Consider the following 23863-nt stretch of genomic DNA (forward strand, 5'->3'; position numbering starts at 1 on the left):
AGTCATGGCAGTGAGTTGTGTTGTGTGTCAGTCATGACAGTGAGGTGCGTTGTGTGTCACAGTCATGGCAGTGAGTTGTGCTGTGTGTCAATCATGGCAGTGAGGTGCGTTGTGTGTCACAGTCATGGCAGTGAGTTGTGTTGTATGTCAGTCATGGCAGTGAGTTGTGTTGTGTGTCAGTCATGACAGTGATGTGTGTTGTGTGTCACAGTCATGGCAGCAAGGTGATGTTGTTGCAGATGGTGGTCCCCGAGTGGCTCAGTAACCACCGTCACTCCCTCAGCCACTCCCTCACCCTCCTCACCTCCGCCGGAACCAGCAGTGCGTGACCCCGCTCCTCTGGGGTCAAGGGTCACAGCCTCACCTTCACTTCACCCGCACCTCATCCCCCCACCCTCCACCCCCCGTGACGTCACTGTGTGTGGCTCAGGGTGTTGGGGAATTCGGGTCCCTCCGGGAAACAGTTGTTCGACGAGGATCCGTTTGGTGGTCGGAGTGTGTGTCACGCCCTCTGGTGTCCTGTCACTGCTGCCAAAGCATTTGTGTGTGTGTGTGTGTGTGTGTGTGTGAGCTGTGAACTGATGGATGCAGGTGTGACTGGTGCTGATTGGTGGGAATGACCTACAACAGCACAATCAGTTGCTTTGGATGTTTGCTAAATGAAAAAGAGATAAAATCAAGTAAAAATGAGGAAACATTGGCTGGCTCCACGGACACCTGCAAAAGCTTCACCAGTTTTCTGTGGATACAAATGTGCAAGAATTTGACCATTTCACTTGACGCTTAGAAGAACTTAGTTCATGTGATTTTAATCCTTACGAGAATATTGCCAGTTTGAGTGTTTGCAAGGACATGGCCAGTTTTCAATGGATCTGCGATGCCAGAATGTGACACAGGCGACATTCACAGATGGAGGATGCACAGAAACCATGCTATGAGCTGTGCAGTCACACCCTGGCAGTGCAGCTGCACCCTGGCTGAACTGTACAGATCTGAACTCATCTGCACGATTATGTCACAGGCTTTCAGCATGATCACCATCTGCTCCATTGTCAGTGACAGTGTGTGGGTGTGCTGACTGGGAAGAAAACACCTGAGTGACCTGCAGGTGTGTGGGTGACTTGTGTACAGACTGCTGTAGGGAGGTGAGTTAGGGGCACTGTTTGGGCAAAATGTTTGTACATCTGCCCAACAAGAATTGCCTTGCGATGCGGATGTTTTTGGCAGGATCCATGATGGTGACCCTCTGTGGAGCTGGCTGGCTGTAGAATGATCCAGCACTGTGGACAGGTGCAGTCCCTCTTCAACAGATCTTCCCCACCCCCTACCCCTAACCCCGTTCCCACTGCTGACATTGTGTTTGGTGTGTGTACAGAGAAATCAGGGCATCCAGATCCAGTGTGTGTATCAGAACATTACAATCCACTGTGTGTATCAGAACATTACAATCCACTGTGTGTATCAGAACATTACGATCCACTGTGTGTATCAGAACATTACGATCCACTGTGTGTATCAGAACATTACGATCCACTGTGTGTATCAGAACATCACGATCCAGTGTGTGTATCAGAACATTACGATCCACTGTGTGTATCAGAACATCACAATCCAGTGTGTGTGGTGTTCTAGAAACTGAAAAAGAAACAGGAGGGAAAAAAGCAAGTTCATGTACAGTGAGGTAGTCTGTGAGTGACGGAGGGTTCTTTCAGAGAGAGAAAAAGAACAAGGGAGGGAAATGGAAAGGTGGATGTGTGGAGAGTGAAGCGTGTGGTTGTGGTGTGACCAGGAAAGTTCCTCATGAACACTGTCCTTATCCTGTGGGTGTGGGAGGGCGGGAGGGGTTGGGGTTGGGGTTAGCAGATGCTGGAAGATTGAGCATCATGTACAAGCATTGTTTAGCATTTTCTGTTGACTTTTGACCAAGGAGGCATGAGGACGTTAGACGCTGCCCCAAACCCTGTTCAGTGAACCTGGTCAGTTTCAGAGCTTGTCTTTCTGCAGGACAGAGCGTTCTGTGCTGAAGGCGCGACTCGTTTAATCACACTTTTAAAACAGGAGTCAGCATAATTGCTACATTAACAAGAACATCAAGGCTGCAGATTGGACAATTTGTGCCTATCTCATGAGTTTAGGTGTTGTCAGCATAATTACTGATTTCATTCAAAACAGTTACACAAGTATGGACATTTGTGTTTCTGACAGAGGTGTCTAAAAAAAAACAACAACTGCTCCCCCTTCCCCTGTGTCCGTGTCGATTTGAATTGATAAAGCAGCAATTGAAAAGAACAAATTGAGTGAAAAGTGACCCGGATTGTACCGCCAACACACATAGATGAACAGACTGAGAATGGAACATGTTTTGTGTGGTGTTGTCAGTGAATGGAACATGTTTTGTGTGGTGTTGTCAGTGAATGGAACATGTTTTATGTGGTGTTGTCAGTGAATGGAACATGTTTTGTGTGGTGTTGTCAGTGAATGGAACATGTTTTGTGTGGTGTTGTCAGTGAATGGAACATGTTTTGTGTGGTGTTGTCAGCTGGCCGTGAAGAGAGAAGACAGCTGTAGCCACATTGCTCAATTGTCTGTCTTCCTTCCTTTCTGCTCACTTTCTTTCCATTCTGCTCACTTTCTTTCCATTCTGCTCACTTTCTTTCCTTTCTGCCATTCTGCTCACTTTCTTTCCATTCTGCTCACTTTCTTTCCTTTCTGCCATTCTGCTCACTTTCTTTCCATTCTGCTCACTTTCTTTGCTCACTTTCTTTCCGTTCTGCTCACTTTCTTTGCTCACTTTCTTTCCATTCTGCTCACTTTCTTTGCTCACTTTCTTTCCTTTCTGCCATTCTGCTCACTTTCCATCCATTCTGCTCACTTTCCATTTATTCTTCTCATTTTCCATTCTGCTCACTTTATATCCATTCTGCTTACTTTCAATCCATTCTGCTTATTTTCTATCCATTCTGCTCACTTTCTATCCATTCTGCTCACTTTATGCATTCTGCTCACTTTCCATCCATTCTGCTCGCTTTCTATCTGTTATGTCATTCTGCTCACTTTCAATCCATTCTGCTTATTTTCTATCCATTCTGCTCCCTTTCTATCCATTCTGCTCACTTTCTGTTCATTCTGCTTACTTTCTATCCATTCTGCTCACTTTCTATCCATTCTGCTCCCTTTCTGTTCATTCTGCTCACTTTTTATTCATTCTGCTCACTTTCTATCCATTCTGCTCACTTTCTGTTCATTCTGCTCACTTTCTATCCATTCTGCTCACTGTCATTCTGCTCACTTTCTATCCATTCTGCTCACTTTCTGTTCATTCTGCTCACTTTCTGTTCATTCTGCTCACTTTCTATTCATTCTGCTCACTGTCATTCTGTTCACTTTCTATCCATTCTGCTCACTTTCTATCCATTCTGCTCATTCTGGTCACTTTCTATCCATTCTGCTCACTTTCTATCCATTCTGCTCACGTTCTATCCATTCTGCTCACTTTCCATCCATTCTGCTCACTTTCTATCCATTCTGCCTTTCTATCCATTCTGCTCACTTTCCATCCATTCTGCTCACTTTCTATCCATTCTGCCTTTCTATCCATTCTGCCTTTCTATCCATTCTGCCTTTCTATCCATTCTGCTCACTTTCTATCCATTCTGCTCACTTTCTGTTCATTCTGCTCACTTTCTATCCATTCTGCCTTTCTATCCATTCTGCTCACTTTCTATCCATTCTGCTCACTTTCTGTTCTTTCTGCTCACTTTCTATCCATTCTGCCTTTCCATCCGTTCTGCTCACTTTCTATCCATTCTGCTCACTTTCTGTTCATTCTGCCTTTCTATCCATTCTGCTCACTTTCTATCCATTCTGCTCACTTTATCCATTCTGCTCACTTTCTATCCATTCTGCTCACTTTCTATCCATTCTGCTCACTTTCTCCATTCTGCTCACTTTCTATCCATTCTGCTCACTTTCCATCCATTCTGCTCACTTTTTCCATTCTGCTCACTTTCCTGTCTTTTTATTCTGCATTATGACTTGTTTTTAAATGCATTTAGTGCACTTCTTCTTCATGATGTGTCTTGAAAGATGCACTGTTTTCACTTGCATACTGTTTGGATGGAATCTGCAGGTGAACAAAGAACACCAGGATGACTGCTGTGGTGTGGTGTGTTTTTTTTTTTTGGGGGGGGGGGGGGGGGCAGGGGAGGGGGGTTCTCTCTTTTTTTCTGGCAGTAAAATTGATGGTACATGTCTGTTAGTTAATACTGATTGTCACATGGATCATAGCACTACCAGTAGTTGTGTTATCAGTGTCGCGCTTGCCATTGCAGACTGCGTCATACCGTGTGAGAGTCATACAAAATGTGCCAAGATGACAGCTGTGAATGTGATGTTTGCTTGTGATGGCAAAATAAACTGTTTGAACCTATTTGTTGAACGTGAAGCCCTTAGAATGGAAACATCATTGCCAGGATGACCCATAGCCAGGCAAAGGATTTCCTTCATTTCATGATAATGAGGTGACTGCTTTTGCATATTTCTAGTTGTTTTTTCTGTAAAGTATGTGTTGTTGTTATTGTTTTTTTTCATGTATGTGTGAGCTTGATGGAATATTTGTAATAACAGATCTTAAAGCGGAATGCAGCTGTGTATGTGGAAATGATTTGTTGATGTGGTGGTTTGATTCTCGTTTTTTATGCTGCCATGTATTTTTTGTAGGTATTGCACTGTAATATTTGTTCACAGACACTGACAACAATCAAATCCTTGCTCCTCTCTCTCTCTCTCTCTCTCTCTCTCTGCCCTTGTTCCAAAGGCCTTTTCCGATTTGCCTTCTCTTGTCCTGTTGCACCTGAGATGCCTTTTGCTCCTCTCAGTGTGAACACCATCACAGTGTTTGTTCCAGTGGAGCAATACAACTTGCCTCGTAGGCTGGAAACGTTTCCCTCACAAAGTCTGCTTGAATGGTTTGATGCTGTGTCTTGAGTAAAGCCGAGTTGTCCTTCAGATCAGCTGCATTATTACAAGCATCATGGATGGCTCATTCAATGTATTCCTTGCATACTTACTTAACCCCCCCGCCCAGGCCCCCCACCCCCACACATGGATGTTTCAGTTGATACGAAAACAATGTTTTTCCCTGCCCATACTTTCTTTTCATCCCTGAGGGTGGGGAAGGAGGGGGGTGTTGCCAGGACAGATGTCTTCCATTCTTTCCTGTTGATTCAGAAGTGTCTTTGGCATCTATCATATCTGTTGCATTGTTGATTGAGTGTATTCTGTGAAATTTGCACTTTTTCTCAGCTGCAGGTGAAGGACCAGCTTTATTGTAAAAGGCAAAACAGAAAGACAAAAAGCAAAAGTGTTGGTGATGCGTGTTAAAAACCGGTCGTGTCTGTGTCTCTGTGGGTCTGTCATACATCATCTTTCCTCTGCAGGAGGGCTGGCTGGAAGAACTTGGCATGTCTTAGGTTTTGTCGTTTCCTGACACAATGCCTGCATCTCAGATGATCATTATTATCATCACTGTTAAAAGCTTGTCATTTTTAGGATTGACATTAACGTCTGATAATTGTGATAGGTCGTGAAGAGTCGAACATGAATTCAAGCCATAACTGTGGCAAAAAAAAAAGAGAAAAAAAAGACGTAATAATGATAACAATATGAAAGCAAAATACAGAATATTAAGCAAGGTCCATCTTTGCTTCATCATCCTGAGAAACATTGTACAGAACAAGATTTGTGCCCCTTCTATAATCATATGTGCATGGTCACAAAGTTTGATTTTTTCAGAAATTTGATTTAATTCTTATTTTTTATTTTTTACTCAAACATAGGTGCTCAAACACAGCTGAGGCACAGTGGTGTCTGTCAACACTTTCTATGATGTTGAAGCATTGCTCAGATGTAGGGAGTGTTGGTGATGACCACATGTAGCAAAGTGAACAAAAGCAGCATTGGTGTGGCACAATACATAACTACGACAAATAAAAAAGCTGAGTTGACAAATGTCTCAACAAACCGCAGTCTACAACACCTTCAGCCAGTGAAGCTGCTCAGTGACTCAACAGCTGCTGCAGAATGCAGCAGTGATGGTGTTTGTGCCAAGATCCCGCTTGCTGGCCATGTGCTGGGTTATACTCTTGTGCTGCAGCTAGCTTTTGCTTTGTCCACATAGGTCATGCCAACCTGTGCTGTGCATATGTGTTGTTGCTGTTTTAGGATTTGCCCTACAACTTCATAAGTAGCGTTTTCTTTTATTTGATGTCATGCATCTGTGATTTGGTTTATATTTCTTTTCTTTTCTTTTTTGTTGTTTTTGAGCAGCTGGGGTGGGTGGGATGAAGTTAATTGCTGTTGTTGCAATGTCTGGAACAAGGTGGCACTCCTGTACTCGGGGTCCATGCAGTTATGTCCCCACTATTGTTCAGTAAGAATATAATGTTGGTGTTAATGAGTCTTGTTCGTCTACGGTCCATGTGGTTGTTGAATAGGTCTTGTTAATCTAAGGTCCATGTGGTTGTTGAATAGGTCTTGTTAATCTATGGTCCGTGCTGGCATTGAATAGGTCTTGTTAATCTAAGGTCCATGTTAGCATTGAATAGGTCTTGTTAATCTAAAGTCCATGTTAGCATTGAATAGGTCTTGTTAATCTAAGGTCCATGTTAGCATTGAATAGGTCTTTTTAATCTAAGGTCCATGTTAGCATTGAATAGGTCTTGTTAATCTAAGGTCCATGTTAGCGTTAAATAGGTTGTTAGTCAAAGGTCCATATTGGTGTTGAATACGTCTTGTTAATCTATGGTCCATGTTAATGTTCAGTGAGTCTCGTAAGACAAAGGTCCATGTTGGTGTCGAATGAGTCTTGTTAACCTAAGGTCCAGCAAGACTTGGAAAGTTGAGACGAAAATGGTATTCTTTGCAAAGACAAGGGTGAGAATAATTGCTGGGCAGTCTCTATGCTTAAACACTTGAGATTGTATGTGTACAGCAGCTAAACCGCTTGAAACAAAATGTTCTTGGCAAATATGGACGGGGAGGAAGTGGGGGGGGGGGGGGGGGGGGGGGATAAAACAAAAATCAAACCCATAACAGTTGGCAGTCAGTAAGCTGCATCACTCTACACTGATGATGCTGGTTATGGATATCCTACATGTCTGTGATAGCTGGAAATGGAAGATCATCTGTTTGGTGTTACCATCAAGTTTTGGGTGGTGGTTGTTGTTAGGGGGGAAGGGGGGGTTGGAGGGGTTTGACTTTTTGTTGTTTGTTTTTAGGCTGCTTTAGATCGGCGCCAGTCTGTTTTTGATCAAATACTTTTTCTTGTTGGTGCTGTTGTGGTATTTGTCTTGTTTTTTTGTTTGTTTGTTTGTTTTTTGTTTGTTTGTTTTTTCAGTTCCTGTGGTCAGATCTTTTACTGTGGTTTGTCTACTGTTTTAAGTGTTGTGGTTATGGAGGAGTTACTTTTTCTTCCTGCTCTGTGGTTCACAATACAGAAATCTTTGCTTCTGTGAAGGCTTTTGTGTACTTAATGTCTGTCGATAATGTATGTGATCAGCAGAAGTATTTGGTTGATGTGTGCTTCTGCTGGGTTGATCTGTGCTTGAATCACTTCAGTTACCATTTTGTCGTTGCCAGTGTTAGCAATAGACATTGCATGTGCATTCCATTAGTGTTGGCCATGGGCAGTGCACGGTGTTGTGTTGCTGTGTTAGGCATAATCAGGACGACACATGTAGGTTGATGCGCTTTTGCTTTTTGTTGTGTTGCACTGAGCTGAGGAGCAAAGACAGCTGTATGACTGTGGTTCTCTTTGAATGTGCCCGAATCTGGTGTGTTACCGGCTATGAGTGTCAAATTAGTGGTATGTGTGTGTATGTGTTTGTGCTTGCTCTGTCTGTCTGTCTCTGGCTTTCTCTTTCAATTTCTCTTTTTCCTTTTCCAGTCGTTCTGTTTTTCCATGTTTTATATTAAATAGTACATTATTCTGATTGTTTACAGCTTCTGTGGTCATCTTGAACATCACAAATTTGTTGTGTGGCTATTTTTTTTAATAAGTGACACATATTTTTATGTTGTTCCTTCGGTTTCATTACTGGATGAATGTCTTGAGACACAGGCATGGAGGAAGTGTGCAGCAGGAGTGGTTGTCCTGTCTCTTGTAGGCCACACTGTGTTCTTCTCTCCTCTCTCTCTGTCCTCATCCCCACCCCCCCGCCCCTCCAAGCCCTTCCTACCTCCTACCCCCACCCAGAGTCTCTCGGCCACTTCTGACTTCAGCTTCAAATGGAACTTCTTGGGAAAACTGGCATTCATTTTTTTTCTTCTTTTTTTTTCTGAAATGGAACTTATTACCTCACATTTGGCATTGATTTAGATTCATGTCTGACATTTCATTTTTGTATTTCCATTTGTCTCATTAGAAAAACAAAACAAAAAGGTCAGCAATATGTTCATAGGTCATGGTTTACAGTTTCGTGTTTTTTGTTACATGAATTACATTTTTAAGGGAGATAAACTGAGTGATAGTAAATGTGATCATTTCAAATATTATGTAAATGAAGAGGTGATCTGTTTATGCAAAATAATTGAGTCCATAATTACAACTAGTAAAACTGAAATAGTTTTAATAGTTGTTTTTTTTTTCATTATTATTATTATTCAGCAATAAGCTGGGAAATTATCTTTTTGTTCATCTGTATAACTATCTTCATGATACCTTCATATTTAGTCAAGAATGGATAACAAAAAATTGAATATTTTTCTTTATTATATGTCTTTCTTTTTAAAATGCACATAAAGTCTGTTGAAAATCACCAAATAATGACACTTTTTATTGTACACAGTATTGTGAGCATTACTGTTATACTGTTGTTGTTTTTATTGTATGTTTAAATGTGTTGATTCAGTGTCATTCATTACTGTAAAAAGATCTGTGATATACATAACATAGTTTTGAACAAAAAAGGTTGATTTTAGATAACTGGTCTAAAAATGATACCATTTAAATGAGGTTTTCGTTTTAATTCAGCCAGTTCCAGTTCCCAATCAGGATGGTGATGCAGTGTATCAGAATGAACTGTACAACAGTATTTATGATGATTTGAAAAGGAAAAGATTCTGCTCAGCTGTTGTAACATCCAAATGAACAACTTAAACAGATCCTTTTTTTTTCTCCAACCATTTCAAATAACATCTTCCATGAATGAACAAATCGGTTTCAGCCAACTTTCTTTGTTTGACATGTATGTGACTGATGTGTGAAAAAGGTCTGGTTGCCTTTCAGTGGGTTTGTTTGGGGAGCGTCATGGTGGAAAGATGTATGGGTGAGAGCTACTGCTAGGCAAAGAAACGCTTCTAACATTCTTGTGTAATAATCATGTATGTGCATCACTTGTTTTTTGTGCGTGTTTTTTAAAGTATGTACCAATGATATTTTTAGGCTGTCATTTTCAACCTTGGAACCCTGCAATTAAATAAACTGATGATGCAATAGGTTTTATTTTGAGCTCATTTGTGAGTCTGTGGATATGTGTGTGTTGGTTAGAAGGATGTGTGAATTTGTGTGTGTGTAGTGAGAAGGATGTGTGAATTTGTGTCTGTGTAGTTAGAAGGATGTGTGAAGTTGTTGGGGTAAAAATGATGCTTGCACACACACTACACCACACTGTACATCACAGTCCACTTTCAAAAGTAAACCAGAAGGGTGTAGCTATAGTACCAGACACACTTCCTATCTGTGCAGAAATAAGTGAGTGAATAACTGTCAGTATATTTCAGTGAAGGCATGGTATCATGAAACAGAACTGTTCACATCGTGTGGCAGAAAACTCCACACACCATTCAGCAGGAACTGCCACCAGCATGGCTTAAAGAAACAGTCCATTCAAAACACATAAAAGGAGGGTGCATACTACACCAATCCCTACCCCACCCCTCAAATATACCCACCCCCCACCCCTCAAATATACCCACCCCACCTCCTCACCATACCCACCCACCCCTCAAATATACCCACCCCACCTCCTCACCATACCCACCCCACCCCTCAAATATACCCACCCCACCTCCTCACCATACCCACCCCACCCCTCAAATATACCCACCCCCACCTCCTCACCACACCCACCCCACCCCATCAAATATACCCACCCCACCCCTCACCATACCCACCCCACCACCTCACCATACCCACCCCACCTCCTCACCATAACCCACCCCACCCCTCAAATATGCCCACCCCACCTCCTCACCATACCCACCCCACCCCTCAATAACCATCCCACCCCACCTCCTCACCATACCCACCCCACCACCTCACCATACCACCCACCACCTCACCATACCCACCCACCTCCTCACCATACCCACCCCACCCTCACCATACCCACCCCACCTCCTCACCATACCCACCTCCTCACCATACCCACCCCACCTCCTCACCATACCTATCCCTTCTCCTCACCATACCCACCCCACCTCCTCACCATACCTATCCTTTCTCCTCACCATACCTACCCCACCTCCTCACCATACCTACCCCACCTCCTCACCATACCATGTAGGATATATTCAGAGCCCCCTTGAGTGTAAAAGCGTGTGCATAGAATACCACAACCTGATCCCTGGACAGGCTGACCACTGGCCAGATATGAAGAAGGTTAGCTCTCAGTGCACGCCCTCCACAACGTGAAGATTAGCTCTCAGCGCACGCCCTGCACAACGTGAAGAAGGTTAGCTCTCAGTGCACGCCCTCCACAACGTGAAGAAGGTTAGCTCTCAGCGCACGCCTTCCACAGCCCTCCACAACGTGAAGAAGGTTAGCTCTCAGCACATGCCCTTCACAACGTGAAGAAGGTTAGCTCTCAGTGCACGCCCTCCACAACGTGAAGAAGGTAAGCTCTCAGTGCACGCCCTCCACAACGTGAAGAAGGTAAGCTCTCAGTGCACGCCCTCCACAACGTGAAGAAGGTAAGCTCTCAGTGCACGCCCTCCACAACGTGAAGAAGGTAAGCTCTCAGTGCACGCCCTCCACAACGTGAAGGTAAGCTCTCAGTGCACGCCCTCCACAGCCCTCCACAACGTGAAGAAGGTAAGCTCTCAGTGCACGCCCTCCACAACGTGAAGAAGGTAAGCTCTCAGTGCACGCCCTCCACAACGTGAAGAAGGTAAGCTCTCAGTGCACGCCCTCCACAACGTGAAGAAGGTAAGCTCTCAGCGCACGCCCTCCACAACGTGAAGGTTAGCTCTCAGCGCACGCCCTCCACAGCCCTCCACAACGTGAAGAAGGTAAGCTCTCAGTGCACGCCCTCCACAACGTGAAGAAGGTTAGCTCTCAGCGCACTCCCTTCACAACGTGAAGAAGGTTAACTCTCAGTGCACGCCCTTCACAAGACAATAATTGAGCGAAACGAGAACAAGAGATCAAGTTTTCAGTCTCCCAAGACTTGACAATGTTTAATAAATCTCTAAACTGAAAACTGCAAGAAGAGGTTAAACGGTGAGGAACATATATAAATCCAAAGTCTTGCTCTACTTAAAGGAACAAAATTCACTGCACTGTTTTTTCTTCTTCATTGCTGGACACTTGTGATCCGGCTACCAGCTCTTTGGAAAGTCAGTTCACGCGCACATTCTCTGGTAGAAGGTAGGATCAGAGGAGGAAAGCCGTATCACAGGGTAGTCTTGAGGGGTGCTATACTTGAAGTAGCACAAGCGCCAGCCAGGCCCGAAGTTAAAGCCGGTACACCTGGGGTTAGCGTTGCAGAGGGGTGTACAGCTGGACATGGAGCCATTGGCAGCAACGATCCATGGGTTAGTCTCATTCAGGAGGATGCCTCGGTACGCTACGTAGCTGTCACCCAGGCCCCGTGTGCACGCTGTAACACAGATGGCTTTACTTTGAGGGAAACGTACACGCTCACACGTTCATGGCATACATGCACAGCCATAAATCACACGTGCGCACAAGTACGTATGACAGCTTAATCTCCAGCCTCCTCCCCATCCCTGACTCACACACACACACACACACACATACACACACACACACACACATACACACACACACACACACACATACACACACACACACACACACACACATTCCCCCCCTCCTCCTAACCACCCATACACCCCAAAATCACCTCACGCCCCCCCCCCCCCCTCCTCCCCGCACCCCCCCCCTTCCCCCGCACCCCCCCCCCCTTCCCCCGCTCACAGCTGATGCAGAGGCTAGGCATCATGTCAGTGCACGCTGAACGTACACTGGCTGGCCAGGTCGCAAATTTTTTTTTTTTTCCCAATCCTCACAACAGCGCAATCCTCAGCAACCTCCCCAAACTACAACAGAACCATCAATATAATGATGTTGGTTGTATAAAGGAAGAAGAAGAAGACACACATTATTGAACCTGCTAACTGCTCGCACAAGATACATTCTTCCCATTGTTCACACAGGATATAATCAGCTTCATGCACGAACAACCTTCTTTTTCATCGCCCTTATCCCTACAAAGAGTCACAGGGGCTCCGCGCTGAAGAACTGTCCACCAGATTCCCCAGCACTGTTGGTGGCGTGTTCAACACTGCTTCTCTGCCATCTTCTGAACAGACATTCAATCAATTTGAACTCTCATAGAGGCCTTCCGACAGTATATTGTTCACTCCAGGAAGAAGGTAGCACAGCTGCCAACACAGGGAGTCTATGACGGTGTGGGTTCCATTCCCGCTCTTGCCCTTTCCCCCAAGTTTGACTGGAAAATCAAAATGAGCGTCTGTTCTTTCGGATGAGATGGTAAACCTAGGTCTGGTCTGCAGCACGCACTTGGCGCACTGAAAAAGAACCCATGGCAACGAAAGTGTTGTCCTCTGGCAAAAATCAAGAAATCCACTGTGATAAGTACACAAATATATAAGCATGCACTCAAGCGTTGGGTTATGCTGCTGGTCAGGTATCTGCCCATCAATTGTGGTGTAGCGTATATGGATTTGTCCAAATGCAGTGATGCCTCCTTGAGAAAACAAACTGAAAACTAAATCCCCAAGCCCTCAGTGGGAATCGTTCAACTATGAACAGCATCTACGCCTATGTAAAATGTATGTGCACTTAGTGTTCGTCTTCTCTGGCGAGGCGTGTCAGTCCCACCTCCTTGGTTCCTCTCTTCACGTGGGCCAGCTCTGCTGCTCACAGCCCCTTCAACACAAGCGGAAGGAAGCCTCCCACATCAGTACGTTATGTCTGCTCTTTGCTCACACACTCGCTCAGTTTACTCACTGCTGACACAGCCGTTGAGGTTGACATCATAGAAGAATCCACCGCCACACAGACACTTGCCGGCGAAACAGGTAGTCATGTACTCTGTGCAGTCATGGTCCGAGTTGCAGACTTTGTTAAACCAGTCATCTACAGGGAAAAAAAATTGTTGACAATATTCAGTTAGTCATAAACACTCTTTCTGTTAACCTGGATTCATTCTGAGATGGGAATCGAGGAAGCAACTAGGGATTTACAGACATACACAAATACTGAGGGCAGGAACTTTCCGGTTTTCTTTCCAAAACAAAGGATGATAGAATAACATCGGGATTGTCAAGTCTTACAGAAAACTAGACAGCAAGTAACCAAACACAGGAAAGCAGCCATCTTTTTTTTTTCCAAATGATTATTTTTTCCAGATGATAAATTATCCAGTATATACTTTGACACACAGAGAGACAGACAGAGAGAGAGACAGAGACAGAGACAGAGAGAAATTCAGATTCAGATTCAGATGGTTTATTCATTAAGGCCATAGCCCCATATGAACAAGGGGCGATAACAACATTAATGCATATGTCACCAGAACTATAACAATTAATTACGACATAATTATATGTCTTAAGTGAAAAGATTTATATAAATATAGAGCCAAATTGCGTATAAGTCCGTCACCTGTAGATGCCATCAGCAGATTAAATCGAAATGAACATGGATATATATAATATTTCTTTGGAATAAATTTTTCACGAAGAACACACAAAACGGGGCATTTCAAAACAAAGTGTACTTTATCTTCTATCGACTCTTTACACAATGGACACAAGAGATCAGAACTGTGTACATTTTTATCGCGGTACCTGTGGGTGTTTATTTCCGATATACCAAGTCTAAATCTTGCCAAAATGAATCTGAGATGTCTATCCATATTAAACCAGAGATAATTCTTCACTGAATGAGTAGAAACATAACCCCTGTATATACCAAACCTTTCACTAGACTGAATACGGTTTTCCCAATTCTGCCATCTACAATCGATCATGCGCTGGCGAAGAGTTTACAAAAATACATGACCTAAATCTACATTTTGGAAATACCAAGCATACCCAAACCCGAGCTCACAAATACATATTCGTACATTTGAAACCCAGTTTCTTTGGCCTCTAAAGTCTAAGTCATATAACATGTTATACGATTTTCTTGGCAGTCGATCTGCACTCATTTTCAGTAGCTTTAGCCAATAACGAATACAACTGATTGCAGAGTTTATATAAACTGGATGTCTATTTGTTTCCCCATATACTAAATCGTTTGGTGTTTTCATATCAATACCCAAAAACCTTTTACGTCCAAATAAATGTATAGATTCACAATGCACAACAGCATTCTTATCCAAACCCCATAACTCTGACCCATACTGTACCATGGGCTGAATCTGGGCATCACTCTGGTAAAAAGCTCTAGAGAATTATTATTCAATATGAACAATTTTTTCATAATATTTAGTCAATGATACTTTGCTTTACTAGACACATCTCTGCAGCCAGCTACAAAACTCAAACGAGTAGAAATTATAATCCCTAGATATTTATAAGATTTAGCAACAGGCATAGCAATACCATCACACCCCCATCTTTCCCTCAGTGCTAAATAACCCCCCTTCCTGCAAACAGTTACACTACTTTTATCCCTGTTAATTTTTAACTGCAAATCATTTGCTGAATTTCTCAAATCATTTAGCTGCGTCTGCAAACCTACGACTGTCTCTGAGAGCAAAACAACATCATCAGCCAGCAGCAAAATGAATAATTCCATAAAATCCACAGTAAATCTAGCACCATGTCTCCCTTTATCGATTACATCTAACGCCAATTCGTTTATTAATAATGAAAACAATATAGGGCTCCATACATCTCCCTGCAAATATAAGCAGTAAGTTTATTGCCACACCTTATTTTCGTTTTAACTATATCGTACATGCTCTTCAGACATTTACAGAGCTTGCCAGTTATCCCACTTTTAATTAAGATAGGCCATAGTAAATTTCTGTTGATAGAATCGAATGCCTTCTCAAAATCAATGAATGCTACATAAAGTTTACGATTAAAAGAAAATTGATTTTGAATGAAAGCTAAAAGACTAAACATATGATCGATTGTTGAATACCTCTTTTAAACCCCGCTTTAAACTTGTCGTGTTATTTTATTCTACATATTCCTGAAGTCTACAATTAATTATTGAACTAAACACCTTACTGACAGATAGTGAAATACCTCTATAATTATTCATATTATTAATATCACCTTTCTTGTATAGGAAAAACACCCTTTTCAAATAAAGCATTTAAGAATTTTACCAGAAAATCTACAATTTGTTCACACTCTGTTTTCAACAATTCTCCAATATCATCAGGCTCTGCAGCTTTACGTTTCTTTGTTTTTCTAAGTGCAATCAGAACTTCTCCTCGAGTTTGACAAACAATCTTCGAGTATGCTATACCATGATCATAGTTAAAGTGGATATAGAAAGGGGAACCTTCTAGTGCTAGATAAATACAAACATAAAGGGCATCTTTGGGGCTCCCAAATAAACATTTATTAATGATAAATGCACATATATTTTCATATCCAGCATCTAATTTCCTAACAAAGGGACAAAACTGATTCCTTATCAAACATACAATACCTCCTGATTTCCCCCCTTGTCTAGTGAACTTGCAGCAGATTTGCAATATACAGTAAAACCAGTAAACATATCAAAATTACAGTCTTCAAATATTTCAACAAGGCAAACAAAATCAAAGGACAAAACACAAGTCAAGAAATCACTGAATATGAACTTTGAACGTAAACCATTAACATTCCAAGATAGAAAAGAAATCGATCTCAATGTATTCACAGAATATATATCTTAATGTGCAAAGGATAGAACAGATGTATTTACAAAAGAATTAACATCATCATCACCACCACCACCACCATCACCATCACCACCATCATCATCATCGTTTTTACTTTAAACCGGACAAGTGTAAACTCACACGGACTGGCATATTTGTGTTTACATCGAATTGAACCAAGCCCAAACCCGCGTTCTCTGATTTTTCCCGTGCTCTACATGGCGTGACCCTAATACTGCTGCGCGAACTGGAGAACAGACCGGTGTATGCTTTTCTTTAGGGTTCAACTGAAAAGTGTCCCACCCAAAAACAAACATCACGTTCTCAAAACCGGTCAGATCCATTTCTTATTTCTTTTAGTGCGTCATGTACATATAAACCATACTTTCTCCCATCCATGAAGAGATGGTCAAAAACCATGCGTACTTGTTTGCCTTCGCTTCTGGCCTTTTTCAGGTGAGAATTCGGCTTCCTCATCTCCCGAACCCTTTGTGAAAAATCCTCCCCCACGAACACATGAGTACCCCTCAGTTTTTGTTTAGCCTTTAGCACACTGATTTTCTGCTTATAAGATGAACAGCAAGCAATTATGGGACAGTCTGTCTCAGAGTTCAGTCGGTGCACATAGTCAAACTCTACAGTGTCTGACAGCTCAAGAGTGTCTGTGAACATATCCTGAAGCCGTGCCTCACAGTCCGCGTTTGTTTCACCTTCTCTTTTCGGCATACCATAGAAAATGAGATTGTTTCGTCTGGACCTGTTCTCAAGATCGTCACACCTCTTTTCTAAGTCATTAACTTTAGTATATAAGTCACTGTTTCTTTGTTCAAGATGGTCGTTTTTCTGACGCAGCTCACTCACCTCTTCTCTAAGCCCACCCACAAGTTCGTGTAGAGCACTGCATTCCTGGCGTACACCAGATACTTCTTGCTTCACATCATCTAACTTACTGTTCATACTTTTGTACATATCATCCATCTTACTGTTCACACCAGTGTTCATGTCCTGAATCGTTGCCATGACGTCAGCCAGAGATGGTTCTTTTGCCGAGCGAGATGGGTGAGACGAGGAGGGCCGGGTCTGACGCATGCTGCCAGTGGAACCAGAAGAGCCTTGGTCGGGGTTGGGTCCAGGGTTGGATTCTATATCCCTGCAGCGTAGAAGCAGGTCAAAGTCTCCACGACGCTGGAACAAATTCGCCCCCCAGAACAAATACACGAGGGTCATACCAAGCAGAACACCGGCTGGGCGAGAGCGAACTGTCAAAATGGAGACCCACATTTTTCTCTTGAACACTGTCCTTTTCCACATGAAACGAAGAAATACTGGCAGAAAAGCGCCGCATCTTGGTCTGAAGTCCAGCGGTCCTGAAGGCATGGTGATATATCAAGTTGGTGGCAAACTTTAGATACCCAGCAGCCAGCGTATCCTCAGAATCTACCGAAAAATTTACCACCTTGTGACACACACGTCCTCTTCGTACGCACGTGCAAAGCGCCCCCCGAGAGAGAGAGAGAGAGAGAGAGAGAGAGAGTTCAAGTTTCACTGTGTTGGTCCCATTTAGGACATGGAGGATGACAAGCAACGGCACAAAAAGCCAACATTACACGGAATGCAAATAACCCCCCAAAAAACGTCAAATAATAGAATTATGATTATGAAGATAGATCTGTGGAAAGCAAGTGCAGAACAAGAATTTAAAAAAAGAAGTAACATTATCTTACTAGTATACATTTTAGACATAAATGCATTTCTTATATTGGCATACTTTGGACAACTGGTTATAAAATGAAACTGTCTGTCCCGTTGTCTTGTAGACCGTGTAGGCAGCACACATTTGGCAACCAGCCTCCTCCATCCCTCGCCGATATTTGTCCTTGTGACTGTCTCACTCAGGTTTAGACCTGTCCACTGTGAGACGTTGTCCCATCTCTTTCTTCTGCCGGCCTCTTCTCCTTGCTCCCTGCACTGTTCCCTGCAGGAAGGTCATGGCCAGTCCTGATGAACGCCAGACGTGGCCCTACCATTTCAGTTTCCTTTTCTTTACAGTGGTCAGTAGATCATCATGAGGCCCAGTTGCTTGCTGGACTCTTCTGCTGACTTCATCGTGTGTGATGTCGTAAAATGAAACACACACACACACACACACACACACACACACACACACACACACACACACACAAATAAATAAATAAATAAAGAGAAATAAAAATCTAAGTCTGACTGCATCGAAAACGAATCAATGGCAAACTGAAAATGTCTGGTAATTACAGTTCACACAGGCCTTTTTATTCTTTTCTTTTTTTCCAGTCAACCAACAAACTATGTATGTATATATGTATGATAGTCGTGTCCGACTATGACCATCAGAACAGCAGAGGAGGCAACTTTTATCCAAACTATCTGTGCTAGAATATCATTATGATGGAGAGTGCCTTGCCTAAGTTGCATCCTCACTGTCTCGGCCAAGAGGGCTTTAAGTCAGCGTTGGGATGCTTCCCAAAGGCTGCCGCACGAAGAGCTATGAGTGCACTCTTGCCTCCTAGTTTGGGAGTCGCAGTCCTTCACAACAAACTAAAACGTTTCGGGACTCCTTTCCATGCCTACCTGTGGTGACGGGAGAGAAGGTGCGGGCTCCGCTCACCACCTCCCGCCTCGCTGCCGGAGGTAGCCGCTTGCTGTGAGTCCGACAGGTGCCCGCCGCCCCGCCAGTCCCCGGGCTGACGGAGTACAGGACGCACCGAGCATCACGCAAACACGTCAGGCCGCATTCAACCCTGGACCATGCCGGCCTCTGCCACAGCACGTCGTCCCTCCACATGACGTCATCCACAGGCAGCCTCTTGAAGATGGTGTTTCTGATTGGCTGAGGTGATGCAGCCTCAGTCACGTGGCCCCATGTCAGAGCTATGGCCAGCCACAGCAGATCTCTGGTTGGCTGGTTCATTTTTTGTTTCTTCCCGTGAAACATTCTCTTCTGGGACCTCGAAATGACGATGGGCAATAATTGAGGGAAATAGTTTGATATGCTAATCAATCAATCAATCAATCAATACATCAATAAATACATCAATTCATTCATTCATTCTTTAAACGTTTATACAAAGATAAATCAATGAATTAATCATTTCATTCATTCATTCAATGTTTTATAAAAAGGTAAATCACACCAAAACAATGATTCAATGACAAAATATTGAATATATTACCATTAATACAACATTTATTCCAACTTAACCATTAAACCACGATGATGTATTCGTAAAAATGTGTTTCTACGTAAGCGATCCTGTCATAATCTTCGCCGAAATAATCATGTTCATGATACAGTTTGTGAACTGTTAACATTTACATCTTACAGCATTTAAGGCTATGGATATTTACCAGTCCACGCAGCAGAACCAAACTTGGAGAAAAACTTGAAGGAAAACTAAAACCTCAGGCACGTTTCAATGGCCACCTTTTCCTCAAAGCGCACGGCTGGAAAGAACAAGAACAAGAAAAAAACTTTAAATCTCCGGCCTCCGGCCCCTAGAAAGAGGTCAAAAGTACACAATATGGTGATCACGTAGGGACAACTCAATGTAAAATGCATACTAACTTAAACCTGTAGAACAAAAGTGATTCTTGTGCATTGCAAATTAATTCTAAATTTCTTCACTGCTGTCAACGAATTCCTGTCGTATCTTCAAGGCATTAGATATATAAACACAGAGTTTATGAATACTGTAAATTGAACCATTCTTCAGCAAGTGAACATACGATTGACCTTCAGAGTTCAGATGTTTTTGCCCTAAGTTATTGTGAGGTCACAACTGTTTATAAAATGATTTTCATCTTCGACCACGTTACAACGTTTACATGCGTTATTCGAATTCGAATTACATTTGAATGTTCTGAAAAATGGTCCATTTATTGGGAGTAAACTAAGCCGTAATTTTATCAAGCAGTCTTTGAACACTTTTTATCCACAAAGTCAAAATATTACTCACATTCAAAACCAGTTCTGAACAGTCTGTAGGCACGGCTGGACAGCGGAGCAGACTGGTTCCAACAGACCCCGGAACGGAACGTTGTTCTGTGGTCCACATCACAGCCAGCCAGTGTCCCCCCAGGCCCACCATCACGTGATTACAACTCGTCCTCCAGTCCCCTCAAGGCCTGACTAAGCGCGTTGGGTAACGCTGCTGGTCAGGCATCTGCTTGGCAGATGTGGTGTAGCGTATATGGTTTTGTCCGAACGCAGTGACGCCTCCTTGAGCTACTGAAACTGAAACTGAAACCTCCAGTCCTGATGCACACTGACTGACAACTCAGTGACAGCACGTTGGAGTCTGAACTCTGGCCGCTGATTGGTTCAGAACAGATGGACAGTATTGACTAAAGGGTGGTTTCTTAAAAACAGGTGTTTTAGTTTTGTTTTGTTTTTTGTCAGGAAGGAAGGGAGAGTTGCATGGGCATGTGAATCATGGTTGAACATCCCCCCCCCCCACCGCCCCCCGGAACCCCCTCTCCCCCCCAAAAAACAACAACAAAACAAAACCGTGAAAATAACTAACTAACTAATAGAAATTACGTGCTGTTGACCCAGACTCAATGGTGAGATTTCAACTGACTGGACTTGACTGTTTGCCAACAAGCAGCAGTGTCTCATGGTGTTACTGCAGGGCGTGTGTCGTTGATGTGCACATGACGGGCGCAATAGCCGAGAGGTTAAAAGGCATTGGACTTTCAATCTAAGGGTCCCGGGTTCGAATCTCGGTAACAGCGTCTGCTGGGTTAAGGGTGGAGATTTTTCTGATCTCCTAGGTCACCATATATGCAGACCTGCTGGCGTCTGAAACCGCTTCGTAAGTATACGCACGCAGAAGATCAAATACGCACGTTAAAGATCCTGTAATCCATGTCAATGTTCGGTGGGTTTTGGAAACATGAAAATACCCAGCATGCAACAACCAGCACAGAATCATCAGCAAGGGAAAGAAGAAGACATGATACAAGACAGAGGCCAAAAGGACATGATACAAGACAGAGGCCAAAACGACATGATACAAGACAGAGGCCACAAAGGACATGATACAAGACAGAGGCCACAAAGGACATGATACAAGACAGAGGCCAAAGGACATGATACAAGACAGAGGCCAAAAGGACATGATACAAGACAGAGGCCACAAAGGACATGATACAAGACGCAGGCCACAAAGGACATGATACAAGACGCAGGCTACAAAGGACATGATACAAGACACAAGACTCTGTCACTGTCTCTTCCCGTCACTCTGTCACTGTCTCTTCCCACCACTCCGCCACTGTCTCTTCCCGTCACTCTGTCACTGTCTCTTCCTGTGTCACCACTCTGTCACTGTCTCTTCCCGTCACTCTGTCACTGTCTCTTCCTGTGTCACCACTCTGTCACTGTCTCTTCCCGTCACTCTGTCACTGTCTCTTCCTGTGTCACCACTCTGTCACTGTCTCTTCCCGTCACTCTGTCACTGTCTCTTCCTGTGTCACCACTTTGTCACTGTCTCTTCCCACCACTCTGTCACTGTCTCTTCCCGTCACTCTGTCACTGTCTCTTCCCGTCACTCTGTCACTGTCTCTTCCTGTGTCACCACTCTGTCACTGTCTCTTCCCGTCACTCTGTCACTGTCTCTTCCCACCACTCTGTCACTGTCTCTTCCCACCACTCTGTCACTGTCTCTTCCCGTCACTCTCTCTCTGTCTCTCTTCCGTCACCCTGTCACTCGCTCACCACCACTCTGAGCACACTGCTACCCGCCGCCTGTCACTGTCTCTCCACCACTCAGCACGACACTCCCACACTGCACTGCTCTCCCGTCACCTCCACTCGTCTCACCCGATCACCATCACTGCCATCCCACCACACTCACTGCCTACCACCATCACCCTTCACTGCACTACCACACACATCTGTCACTGTCTTTCCCACCACTCTGTCCTGGTTCTTCCGGGTTCGACTCTTTTTTGCCAGGCCTTAAATTCACTGTCTATTCCACACTTCACTGTCTGTCCCGCACTTGAATTGTTTCCCACCATCTGTCTGTCTCTTCCCGTAACTGTCACTGTTTCACCAATCTGTCACTGTCTTTCCTGGAAACCTGTCACTTCTCTTCCCGTCACTGACTTTCTTCTTTCACACACTTGTCCTGTACTCATTCAGAGGTTAACCACCTCACTGTTCGTTCAACTAAGCCGCTCTCCGTCATCTGCACTGTCGTTCCCGAGGCTTCCTGTTTTCCCCACTCTTCATGTCCTTCCTTCACTAAACTGTCCATCGCATTTAACCCATCCTGCTGCTTTGTGTGTCGCATTGTTGTTCTTCCGTCCCCGTCACGCGCTTTGTGTCAACTTGTTGTCTGTTGTGTGTTACATGCTTGTCACTGGTTTCCACCACTCATTCACTGTACTTTCCTCTCACATGTACTTCTTCTGTTCACCACGAATCTTGTACTTCCTTTCGCAAACACCGACTGTTCTTCCACTACTTGTCACTGCCCTCCAAGTGTCAACAACTGCACGTCTTCCCAACTTGATTACCTATTCCGTCACTTGTACATGTCTCTTCCGTCACCCTGTCAACTGTCTCTTCCCCCTCTCACTTCCTTCCCGTCACCCGCCACCACTACTTCCGTTCACCACTCTGCACTGTCTCTTCCCAAACTAAAACTACTGTACATCTAACAAACCAACCTACAATGTCAAAACTAGAGAATCACCAACTCCTGCACTCATTCCCGTCACTCTATGTCTATCCCGACAACGAATCATCATGTCTCTTCCTGTGTCACCACTCGTACACGTCCTTCCGTCACTTGTCTACTTCGCAACCGTCCTCGTCACTTTGTCTTCCACCATTTGGACAGGTTCCCTTCACGTTGTCATGATCTTCGTCCTTGTCAGTGTCTTTTCCCTGTCATGATCGCTGGTCACATCACCCAGCTTTCCCTCCCCATCTCCACACACCAGTGAACACAACACCGTACTAGAGTCACATCATTTTCAGGTAAGCACACAGATTTAGTAAACAACCTTAAACTAACCAAATGAAATTTCCTACTTCTTCTTGCTCTCTTCTTTCTCTCTCACTTAAAATCACAACTACTATCCAAGTCGCGTGACGCACACATGCGTTCGCGCACTAAACACTCAACTACACTTCTATTCATCAATCACACTACTGCACGTGTTCGCGCACACACACACACACACACACACACACAACACACACAAACAAACAAACACACACACACACACACACACACACACACACACACACACACACATATGCCTGTATTCGTTGGTTTAGGAGGTGTGGGTGATTTTTTTGCACAAAAGGGGTCCATTAAAAAAATCCATGTCACATGAATTTGTCACATTCGGAAAGACGGCATTTGAAATATGATGATAACCATGTTTATGTGTAATTCAATAATGATAATGATAGTGATTACAATGATGATGATGATAATAATGGATACTAGTACTTATATAGCACCCTATCCAGAAATCTGTTCTACGTGCTTTACAAAGCACATTTGTTTACATAACACATGACAGCAAGGTTATGTACACACACCAAACTGTGATTAACTGAACGCGCGCGATCAAACATGTGATGAGAACAGTCAGGAAAGGAAGGGCATTATCCATTTTGATACTTGCTTTGTTGTTCACATGCTTCA

General features: G+C 43.6%; 3 protein-coding genes across 10 annotated transcripts in view; 1 reads left to right on the forward strand and 2 right to left on the reverse strand.

The window, feature by feature from the left end:
- LOC143289044 (dedicator of cytokinesis protein 9-like) overlaps window positions 1-9495 on the forward strand; it is a 141925-nt gene extending 132430 nt beyond the window's left edge. For all 8 annotated transcript variants that reach the window (XM_076597843.1, XM_076597837.1, XM_076597839.1 and 5 more), the window contains one exon: window positions 240-9495. In XM_076597843.1, coding sequence (XP_076453958.1) covers window positions 240-265 — 26 coding nt within the window. In that variant the 3' untranslated portion in view covers window positions 266-9495. The remainder of the gene's footprint in view (window positions 1-239) is intronic.
- A 1906-nt stretch (window positions 9496-11401) lies between these two features.
- Window positions 11402-18204, reverse strand: LOC143288828 (uncharacterized). The gene is made up of 3 exons (XM_076597474.1): window positions 17926-18204; window positions 13277-13405; window positions 11402-11879 (listed from the first exon to the last, which is right to left on the reverse strand). The coding sequence occupies exons 2-3, from the start codon at window positions 13353-13355 to the stop codon at window positions 11623-11625; spliced, it is 336 nt and encodes a 111-aa protein (XP_076453589.1). The 5' UTR covers window positions 13356-13405; window positions 17926-18204; the 3' UTR covers window positions 11402-11622.
- LOC143289336 (uncharacterized) lies at window positions 16434-20290 on the reverse strand. The gene is made up of 5 exons (XM_076598336.1): window positions 20150-20290; window positions 19542-19637; window positions 18765-19141; window positions 17141-17416; window positions 16434-16444 (listed from the first exon to the last, which is right to left on the reverse strand). The coding sequence occupies exons 3-5, from the start codon at window positions 19126-19128 to the stop codon at window positions 16434-16436; spliced, it is 651 nt and encodes a 216-aa protein (XP_076454451.1). The 5' UTR covers window positions 19129-19141; window positions 19542-19637; window positions 20150-20290.
- Between the last annotated feature and the right edge of the window lie 3573 nt (window positions 20291-23863).

The sequence above is a fragment of the Babylonia areolata genome, chromosome 13 (assembly GCF_041734735.1).
Source record: "Babylonia areolata isolate BAREFJ2019XMU chromosome 13, ASM4173473v1, whole genome shotgun sequence".
Lineage (NCBI taxonomy): Eukaryota > Metazoa > Mollusca > Gastropoda > Neogastropoda > Buccinidae > Babylonia > Babylonia areolata.